At 28.0% G+C, this 11,846-nt stretch overlaps 1 protein-coding gene across 1 annotated transcript; it reads left to right on the top strand.

The window, feature by feature from the left end:
• LOC109330134 (phospholipase A1-II 1-like) lies at positions 8,560-10,389 on the top strand. The gene is made up of 2 exons (XM_019564179.1): positions 8,560-9,222; positions 9,775-10,389. The coding sequence occupies exons 1-2, from the start codon at positions 8,614-8,616 to the stop codon at positions 10,375-10,377; spliced, it is 1,212 nt and encodes a 403-aa protein (XP_019419724.1). The 5' UTR covers positions 8,560-8,613; the 3' UTR covers positions 10,378-10,389.

The raw sequence follows: 11,846 nt of genomic DNA, 5'->3' as shown, positions 1-11,846 counted from the left end.
CTTTAGCTTTACATGCAATGGGCCAGACTACTAGAGTAATACGTTGATGGGTTGGGTTCAAAATAAACAAATGAGTTTGGTTTTTTTTGGGTTGACAATTGAGCTTGGTTTTAGTTTAAATATATTTGGATTGTTGTTCTTTATCGAAACAACTTTTTTTGTTTGGTGAAATAATAATATAAATAACTTGAAGTAATTCATAAAGTAGCTAACATATTTGAACTTTTTACATTTTCCTTAAATATTTCACTAAAACTGAATGGAAATTCAAATTTCAACAAGTTTTAGCTTTTAAAAGGAGAGAAATACTTGTATTCCTTTTTTATATAATTATTATTATTATTTTAATCATAAAAAAATGTATTTAAGTAATTGAATATGCATAAGAAATCGTATTTAAGGCTATGTTTGTGAGTTAAGAGAGAAAAAGAATGAGAGATATCAAAGAGCTAAGAATGAGAGGAATAGAAAGAGAAAAAAAGATAACCATCTCTCTTGTTTGTTTGGGAGTATGAAACTTAGATGAGGAGAGTAAACTAATGATAATATAAGAATATTTTTTATTTTTCATTTAAAAATTTATTTAACAATGAGAAATGAATAATAATACATAATTATATAATTTTACTAAAAATATTTAAGTACTTTGACCTTTTGTCTTTAGAAAAACTTCAAATTGGTGGAATTATAAAAATAGACATGTGAAGGGTTTTAGAAACCCTCTAAAACCTTTTTCTCTCCTTCATCAAACTTTCAAACAAGGAGAAGACTTTCCAAAGTCATCACATCGTTTCATCTCCAAAACTACACTCTCAACAAAGCTTAAGACTCAATTTTTTCAGTCCATGTGTCATGAGCTTTGATTGGTTGAAAAAAATAATTAATAATTAAACTTTTAACTTCAATATTTTTTTCTAACTAATAGAGTAATACTATCAATGTAGATTCCTTATCAAGTAACATCACATACTCATTCAAAAATAATTAATAATTAAACTTTTAACTTCAATATTTTTTTCTAACTAATAGAGTAATACTATCAATGTAGATTCCTTATCAAGTAACATCACATACTCATTCAAACGTGATAAAACTAACTCTAACTTATTTACATAATAAATGCTATATTAGGTAACTCATTGATTATGATAAAACTCTCCCAAAATGAATACTTCAAGATTAGAACTCCTAACATTTTAAATAAAATTTAATTGAGAGTGTAATCCACTTCTACCATTGAACCGGTTTTGGGTCGATATATAATTTGGGATTATCTCTTATTATATGCATATGATTTTGACTACATCGCTGGAATCTTTCAATTTATTATAAACACTTAAAGTTGAAAGGTGAACGTTTCGAATAGGGGTGGTTTCAAATTATGTTATAAATCATAACCCAAATGTAAAAATAAACAAAATAATGAATATTTGATTTTTTATTTGATATAGTATATTTTTATTGATTTGAAACATGATTTAGAATATAATTTGAAAGATAATGTGAATATCCCAATATTTTAATTAGAATAACAATATGAACATATGTTTAAAGAGTAATGATTTGATTATAGGTGGCACTTCAGCGACTTCTAAGAGGAATCTGTCAAATTATTAATAAAACCATGTGATGTGTGTGTTAATGTAATAGTCAAAGTTTAAAAAATAATAGAGGTGTTGGGTAAAATTTGCATTCTTAATTTAATAATACTGAATTTGAAAAATCTAGTTGAGAATTAAGAAATATGTTGGTATGATTAAAATGAAACAAAAAAGTTATAAAACCTAATCAAAAAACAAAGACATCTAACCTACATTACACCTTAATAGCAAAACAACAACGCTTGAAATTGTTATTCAATAGTGTTTTACAGGTGCCGTTTATATGAATACAGTAATATATATGGTTAGTTCAACAATGTTTTTGAAGCGTTGTAGAAAGTAAACATTTAGCTGTACTCACTGAAGCGAGCATTCTTAAATGTCTACTTAAGACAAAATATTTGTCAGAGATTATATTAAACACATAATAAACATGTCTAATTCTACTACAATTACAAGAGATTTGATAATAGAAACACCATTTTGAAAACTCAATTCATAAACCATAGAAAATCATAGTTCAGATTCAATATAATAAGAATCAAATCAAAATTTACATAGAAAATATGAATGTAAAAATAATAGCCAATAAAGAATTGTGAAAAAGATCTTACTTCTGACCTTGGTTAGGTTTTGATGAAGTCATTGACATAAAAAAATTGATTAAGAGCTTTAGAAAAAATGAAAACTATTTACCATCCTCTTACAATCTATACTTACAAGAAATTCATGCAATGAGTCCTCAACAATAATGATTGAATAGAGCAAGGTAGTCAACATTAATATTCATAGGAAAGACTATCAATACGAAATTGATTTAAAAGAATATTATAAATAAATTTTAGAGTTAAAAATTGTTAATGAGGAAAAGTGCTCTAACAAAGCCTAGCTTATTGTAGTATCAGAGAAGTTGATGATCGAGACTCCTATTCATTACTAGAAAGGACATTGAGATAAAAATATACTGGAAACCCAAAAGTCAATAACACTTTTATCTCTTTAATTTATATTAATATTATATTTTTTACCCTTAAAAATATATTAAAAATCTAACTGTTATCTCTAATAATGGAGAGAGCAGACTGACTCAAAATAGATATAGGAAAAGTATTAGAACTATGTAAAACAGTTGCCATAAACATTGGTATCTTAATGTGTATAGCATGGTAGGATAACAATACAAATAAAAGGCATTTTCTAAAATATTATGTTAATAAATTTATATTAAAAAATATATACATTAACTATATATAAATATATAAAACTCATATATTATCGGTATATACATTTTTTTTTTTATATTTATACAACAACAATAACCAAGGATAATTATAGTATTCTATATGTTTACAAGAAAATATTTGAATGAGTCACTCATTTATTATGAAATTTTCAATCTTTTAAACCTATCGTCATTTTTTAAAGCAATAGGTGTGAAAATAGTAGTTTAATATCATCTACATTAATCACTGACCGGGAACCTTGTAAGTAAGCCATGACTTGCGACAGAATTAAAGAGCAATATTTAATTTGGCATTATATCTTATTTTAAGCATATGATTTTAGTAGTTTATCTGCAAACATACTTACCAAAAAAATATTCGATGAGAGAGTTAATCATACATACCTATAAATATTCCTGACTCGAATATGATTATCTCTAGTACAAGAATACATGTGAGAAACAAAAAAAAAATCACACTTAGGAATGTCAAAGAAGATCAAACATTTGGGTACATGTTTGAACCTAACTCGAATCTAATGGAGAAAACTTGATATAATTAGGTTTGAGTTCGAATTTTACACGGATTCAATTTTCAGGTTCAAATATAGTAGGTCAATTTGCAATTTAAAATTTTATCTATGTCCATTTCCTTAACTTCCAATTTAACTTAAGATTGTTGTTGCTTCTTCAAACAAAAGTAAAATATTATTGGAGAAAATAGAAATGCTATAAAAAAAATGAAATGATAATTACTATCCTTGAATACATTTTATTTTTGGGTTTCCCGTGGGTTCAAGTTATTCGAAACCTAACACGTTCGAGAATAATACTTTTGTTTTTAACCCCATTAAATTTAGGTTTAGAGTCTAAATTTTAGATTCAAAATTAAGTAACTACAATCCCGACTTGGACGTGTATATTTGTTATTTCTAATCATAACATTGTCTCTTGTCAATATGTTGTAACATTTATTAACAATATAATAAAAAAAACTCTTTCATGCCACATGTCATATCCTCCGCACATGTTTTCTCTTCATGTCACATGTCATATCCTCCTCACATTTTCTCATCTTAAAATTGCCACATGTCACATCCTCCTCACATGTTTTCCCTTCATGCCACATGTCATATTCACCTCCCATTTTCTCATCTTAAAATGTTCTAAGTTATTAAAAAATTAAAAACATTCATGTCACATGTTATTACTATATACCTTCCCACACTATCCTTACTTTTTATATATTTTATATGTTAATAATTTAATATTAATTAGCGATTGGTGTATGTCGCTACCTCACCAAAATTGAGTGTTTACAATACCTATGTTTTGTTATGTTAAAATGTAATAGACATTGAGCATTAGATGAGATTGAAATCATTTTTCACATCTAAACTATTTCTTTACACTAATCTATGTATATTATTTAACGTTTACTATTCATCTAAGAATAATTGCATTTTTATACCTAATCAAAGTTTTGTAACACTTTTCCAATTAAATTTTAATATTTCAGATTCTTTAAATTTTAATTTTTCTCTATTTTAATTGAAAAATCACATTCCAAATAGAAGTTTTTTATAAATTTTAAATATATTTTTAATAAAAAAACTCATTTAGTAAAATGATTTGATTTCCATTTTTCCATTAAAAAATCGTATTTAAAATTGAAAAAATCATTTTATTTTCTATAAAGTTTAAAATATTTATTTTATTAAAAATAATATGGTATCATGATTTAGACTTTCACTTTGTTATTTCCATTGGATAATTCAAATTAAAAATTGTCATTTATTTTTCTTATGTGATTGAATATGCAAATACATAGGTAAGACGTGTATTCTTAATAATATGAATGTATAAGTAACATGTGCGTTTTAACTATGCGAATGCATGAGTAACATGTGTTTTCTTAGTAATGCGAATGTACAAGTAACATGTGTGTTTTTAGTCATGCGAATGTATGGATCACATGTGTTTCTTAACAATATGAATGTACGAGTAACATATGGTTCTTAACCATATAAATGTACATGTAATATGTATTATTAATCGTGCAGCAAAGAAGTATTGCCCCGTGCTGATGCACGGGTATGCTAGTTTAAAATTAATTATTTGATTACATAGCTGGCACTTCACCAACTTCAAGGAGGAATCTTTCAATTTATTAGACACGTATGATGAAATTGAAAAATTTAAGTGTCACATCTTCTGTTTAAAAGTTCTTTATTACAATATTTTATATATTCTTTCATTCTCATCAAATTTATATTTTATTTTTCTGATTAATAAAAAATAAGAGATATTTTCAAGTTTCTGATTATTTTCAAATTAAATAATCCAAAAACTTATAAATTATTAAAAACATGTGTTAGGATATTTTCCATTAATAATAAGACAAATACATAAAAATAGAAGTTTATGATATTTTTATCTTTTAAAATATAATAATATGATACTTCTATCAAAAAAATATATATGCAACAATTTACCTCTAAGAATAAAATCCTAATTCTAAAAAGTCCACTATGATGAGATCTCATTTCATTTAATTATAGTGTGGACAAGCATGACAGTATAGGTCATGGTATTTTATATAAATACTTTTGTATAGACTATTAGTGAAGGATGGAAGTGGATAGATCATGGTTATGTCTAAAGGCGAAAGTAAAGGAGTTTTAAACAGGTATACATATGTTATTTCATCAATTGTGTTACTATATGTACCATCAAATATGATTAGTCAAAAAATAATAAATTATTAAATTTTTAACTTCAAATTATTTTTCTAATCAACCGACCATAGGCTAATGGTACAAAAAATAACATAAGTTATAAGATATCAAATAAGCTCCCTTCTTCCTCACCTTCCAAAATTGGTGGTCATTCCCATCTCATGATTTGGCTAGGGAGTGCTCAAAACCTCACAGATACAGGTTTTTATAAGTGGGGTTGGATTATTTTTCTCTACAGGTTCAGGTCCAGCTCTGGAGCAATAAGTATGATGTAATATACAAAAATTGAAATGTGAAAGTTGAGGGTTAAAGTTAAAATCTGTGTTTTTTCTGCATTTTGCACTTCTTTTACTAAAAAAATATACAACATTAAAACAGAGTATATAATAAGTTTATAACAATAGACTTAATTTGTAGAAATTTGGGACTGAGGTACGCATAATAAGGCAAAAATGGGTAACTTTATTCGTCAAACAATAGGATAAGACTTCTAATTTTTTATACATTAGTTTTCCAGAAAACGTGTTTATTTATTAAACACTTAAATACATTATTGCTTACTATCCTCCAAATCGTCTAAGAACGAGTGTAGGTTTAAGTGATATATGTTCAAATCTTTTTAGGTAAGGTCTTGGATCCGAGTCTTATGGATGAAAAATCATATGAAGAGTTAGTCATATATACATATGGATCAGTTCAGAGAGAGGGCTCAACGATACTTATAGAAAAAACAAAAAATCCTCCAAATCACCTCTTTTTTCGGGAAAAGAACCTGGAGGATCCCGCGTGATCCGTTACCCATCAATAATATAATTGCTAATCTTATAAATATTTTACATTATTGGTAATATTAAATAGGCAAAAGATCGATTGTCCCTAAACATATCTTCATCAAATCAAAATAAAGCAAAAATAAAAAAGTTATAAATATTTAATTTTTTAACTAACATAATAAATTTTGATTGGTTCAATACAGACTTATAGACAATAGATTTTTTCTATATTAAATAGTCATGAGGTTGTTTAACACATTAATAATATTTGTACTAATTAGCTTATGACACATATAAAACATGAATAAAAACATATAATCTATATATACTATTAAATGATGAAAGAAGATCAAGTATCCAATGATCATGTCCGTATTCTTATCCCATCAAATCACGTGTTTACACATGAAATAAATATATGTAATTTTATATTCATAATAAATTTTCTTTGGCCTCACCACTCACCAGCTTCCTCCTTCTCTATACTTCACTTTATCACATTCTCTTTCTCTCTTCCATGTACACAACACATAACTTCTCTTTAAAATTTAAATAATGGAATAATTGTGCTACAACAATTCCTTAATAATAATTCATTACAAAATTTGACAACCACTTCATTGGGTTAGAATTGTAAAGAAGAAATTTCTATTCATAATTTGCAGAAGCAATTCCTGCAAAATAACATATTCCTCTATAATAATCCACAATGAAACAATAATTATGTATCAGCAATTCCTGCATAATAATCAAACTTCGCACAAATTTGGAGTTACAAATTAGGTTGAATAATTGAATCAAACTTTACAATTAAAATTTTAAATTGTTATAGCGGAAGTGCTTAGATGAAGGTGTGGGTGAGCTGCTCTCATGCTATCCACGATTGTTGATTTGTTTTGTTGTATATAATTATGAGTGGAAACAAGTCATGTCAGACTTTACCTTAAACAAACTGAATATAGAAGTCTAAGTCTGACATGTTATTAGCGTGTTTAAAAAAATTCAAAATTTAGGCCGACCTGTTTGAAAGTCTGGTCTGACCTGTTAGCTTGCGTAAAAACCTATTATACTATATTATCTTGAAATAGTTCATCATCTCTACATTTAAATATGCTAATATGCATACTTTTAACTAGACCCTTATAACCTTACTATTTTTAAATTATATTCAATGAATATTATCACAATATAGCTAAATAGTAAGACATGTTAGGCTTAATGGACCTTTTGGATGACCTGTTAAACTAAGTAGACTTTACCAAAAGCCTGAGTCTAACTTGTTTACGAAAAAAGTATAGTCTAACCTAACCTGTTATAGGTCAGGTAATAGGCCCATGATAGACGATTTGATCTGTTTCCACGACTAGATGCAATGCTAAAGATATTAAGGCTATGTTTGGTTGGGGTGAAAACAGAAAATGAGAGGAATGAAAAATGAAGGAAAAAAATCTTTTTCATTATTTGGTTGTATTGAAAAGATAGAAGGAAAGAAAAAAATGGTGGGATCCATATCATTATGTTTTCTCTCCAATATTGACAAGAAAACATTTAGAAAAATGGGATCAAGATCGACTGTACCAAAATATGTCTCGGACCATGTCCCAAACCAATAAAATAATAAATATTTAATTTTTTTAAATGATATGGCATGTTTTCATTGGTTTAGGACATGCATTGAGATAATAGATTTTTATCCCAAAAAATTAGTGACAGATTTTCTCATCACTAACTCTCTTTATATTTAAAATCATATTTCATGTTAGTCACACTTATAAATGTCGATAAATTTCTAAAATTCCAAAGAAAATAAACTAACACATGGATGTCAATGTCATTATTAATAAACAATAAGATGTTAGTTAAGTGATGTAAAGTCCAGCTAGATTCATAGGAAGACCAAAAAGTCAAATGTTCGATTCCTAAGATATATATTTGTTGTAAGAACAATCACACATCACAAAAGGATTAGTTCCATATTCTTTTAAGTAATAGACAAACAAATACTTATTTCTGTTAATGTATTCAATTATAAAAATATAATTTAATAATAAATAAAAGAACAAATATATCATTATATATTATCTTTTGTTTGTTAATATGTTATATTTGTCTATCCTTTTACCAAGTTATAGTACAGGGTCACCTAAAAAATGTACGACAAGTTAATATGTTAACACCAATCATGGTCTCTTATCTGGTTCCTCTATATAAAGCATGCAGCACTAGCATTGAAAACCATAAGTTTAAAGAAAAAAATATATAAAAAAAAGAGAGAAGAAATGGCGTTGGATAATAACGTAGCTAAGAAATGGAAAGAACTGAGTGGCCAAAATCAGTGGAAGGGTCTTCTAGATCCTTTGGACATTGATTTGCGTCGTTACATCATACACTATGGTGAAATGGCTCAAGCTACTTATGATGGTTTCAATACTGTGAGAGCATCTAAGTATTGTGGATCATGCTTGTATAAGAAGAGTGAATTCTTTGACAAGGTGCAATTAAAACATGGCAAGTTGTATACTGTGACAAAGTATCTTTATGCAACTGCATCAATCCCTTTGATCCCTGATATTTTCATGGTTAAGTCACTTTCTAGGGAAGCATGGAGTAAGGAATCAAATTGGATAGGGTATGTTGCTGTGGCTACAGATGCAGGGAAAAAAGTGTTAGGAAGAAGGGAAATTGTTATTGCATGGAGAGGAACAACACAGAACTTGGAGTGGGTTAATAATTTTCAATTCGTTTTGCTACCTGCTCCACAAGTGTTTAAAAGTACTAGTTTGCTCACTGGTTTGCTTACTGATCCTAAAGTACTCCAAAGTTGGTACAACATTTACACTTCTGCTAGTGGACGTTCTCAATTCAATCAAACTAGTGTCCGGGAACAGGTAAATATGATGCTCTTCATTTCTTGATTTTTTTTTATCGGCAATTGTTAGTATGTTAGTTGTTAGTTTATTCCAAGTGAATATTTTAATCTATATTATTAATTAGATGAGATCCACACTATTTTTATACTTAAATAGAGAGAATTTGAATCCCTTAAATATTAGGGCATTAACTTATAATTAAGTTGACCTAGATGTGATCCTCCTTTTAGATGCAATCTAATATAACCAACCCGCCAAGCTCTTGGCTTATCAAAAATGCAGAATCAAGTGATTCTAGCATTTCAGACATAATATTTTATTAATGGGTGATTATTGATATAATTCTAATATACTTATTAATAGCTACCATTAAGTTTACAATTGTTTATTTATTTATTTATTTTATGTGATGCAAAAATCACTAAAAGCTAAAAGAATATGATAATTAAATATGTTAAAACCAATAAATATAACATATATACACTTCTAAACATTTATTGTTGATTCTTTGTGGAACTTACGTGATTGTAACATCAATGTTTTGTTGATGCTGATAAATATGTTGTGCAGGTCACAAGTGAGGTGCAAAGGCTAGTTCAGTTATATAAGAATGAAGAGATAAGCATAACTGTAACTGGGCATAGTTTAGGAGGTGCAGTTGCAACCCTTAATGCAGTTGACATTGTTGCAAATGGCTTCAACAAGGGTGCACCAGTCTCAGCCTTTGTATTTGCCAGCCCAGGTGTTGGTGACATTAACTTTAAGAGGGTGGTTTCTGGCTACAAAGATCTGAGGATCTTTCGTGTTGAAAATACTTTAGATATAGTTCCAAAGTATCCCTCTCTTGGGTGTTTAAATGTGGGTGAGGGTTTAATTATCAATACTCAGAAATCTCAGTACTTGAAGCAGCCTGGGGGTATAGGTAGTTGGCATATGTTGGAGTCTTACTTGCATGGAGTAGCAGGAACACAAGGGGGAGGTTTACTTATTGGAGGGTTCAAACTTGAGGTAGATCGTGATATTGCACTTGTGAATAAATCAGCGGATTGTCTAGTAGATGAATATCTTGTACCTCCGAATTGGTGGATTGAGAAGCATAGGGGTGTTACTCAACAACCAGATGGTAAATGGAAGCTTGTGGAAAATAAGGATGACCGTGATGATTGGTTTTGATCCTTGAGTTAAGAATGCATGCTTGTGATTCTCAGTCTCACATTCGAGGTTGTGTCATTGTGTCTATGGTTTATTGCAACTTCCTTTAATGTATTTCTTTCTAGTATTTGGTTTGGTTTTTATTTAATGTAAGTTCCTAATAAGCTACTGAGAAATATGTACTACTCGAAAAGTAGTATGTATTATTGTGGCATGTATTAGATATCCTTTGTTCATCTTAATGTCATGTGTCTTTTCATGTTACTCTTCTTCCTATCCAGTTTATATTTGAAAAAGTAAACGTTTGAAAGGAATTTATTTTATTTAAGATGGATAAACTTGAGAACTATATCATCTCAAGTAGGAAAATATATCCCATGCACCAACATTAAAAGATGAGGACTCAACCCCAAGCAATATGATCAACTAAACAACCAACATGAAAACCACAAAATGAATAACACCCTTGAGTGAAATTTTAGTTTTGGATCAACGGTCAGTGGGGAAAAACTCAATTCTCTATTCCGACTAAATTGCTAATCTCCGAGCTTGGCTAAATATTGCATTGTAATTTTTTTTGGTTTTTCTTTCTCTCTTATAGCTCTTATTTTTTTCTAATAAAATTTTTCTTTTGCCTGATCAAAAAAGAATAACACCCCTTCACCTAATAATGAAGATTACATGTCTCAAAACCATGTTCTCAATCATATCTTATCCAATGAAATGTTGACGCATAATAAAAAGTTCACATATAATTTTAATTTTGTTTCTCATTATCCAATTTTTATAATAAATGTCAACATTTCATTATTGGATCAGACATAATTAGAGACATGATTTTGTAGTAAGAATTCTCTCCATTAATGGAGAGACAAATACTACAAAAAAAAAAAAATCTAATAAAATAGTTTTATCCTTTTATATATAATAAAATAACACGTTTGTCATTAAAAATACAAAAAAATCAAGAATTTCTCTTTCCATTAATGGAAATCATCTTTATGATCTTATTCCTCACCGGAAGGCTAGATGTATTAATAAGTCCTCCCTGTTCAAGCTTCAATCCTCACACGTCCCAACCAGTTATATTCTACTAGCAAGTTATATGCAATTGTATGGGAAGACAATTTTTTATTGCATAGTTAAGAAACATATATTATCTATATATTTAAATGGTTAAGAATACATATGTTATTTATGTATTCATATGGTTAAAAATACACATATTATTCGTACATTCACATTGTTAAGAATACACATGTTACTCATGAAATCGCATGATCGAAACTTTTTCTGACACATAAGAAAAATATATGACAATTTTGAATTTGAATTTTATAATGAAAATAAAACCAAAATGTGATATCATGTAGTTTTTGTAAAATAAATCTTTAAGAAGTTGTAGAAAACAAATGGTGATATTATAAGATTTTTTTATTAAAAAATAAATATTTATGAGTCCTTTTCAAATTCAAATTTTATTTTGTAAT

This window comes from Lupinus angustifolius, chromosome LG16, assembly GCF_001865875.1.
Source record: "Lupinus angustifolius cultivar Tanjil chromosome LG16, LupAngTanjil_v1.0, whole genome shotgun sequence".
In the NCBI taxonomy this organism is placed as follows: Eukaryota; Viridiplantae; Streptophyta; class Magnoliopsida; order Fabales; family Fabaceae; genus Lupinus; species Lupinus angustifolius.
Note: the sequence above shows the minus strand (reverse complement) of the source record. Positions and strands in the feature narration are given on the sequence as shown.

Coding starts and splice junctions, on each gene's coding strand:
- LOC109330134 (XM_019564179.1), top strand. CDS start 8,614: ATGGCGTTGGATAATAACGTAGCTAAGAAATGGAAAGAACTGAGTGGC. Junction 9,223..9,774: donor AAACTAGTGTCCGGGAACAG/GTAAATATGATG, acceptor TATGTTGTGCAG/GTCACAAGTGAGGTGCAAAG.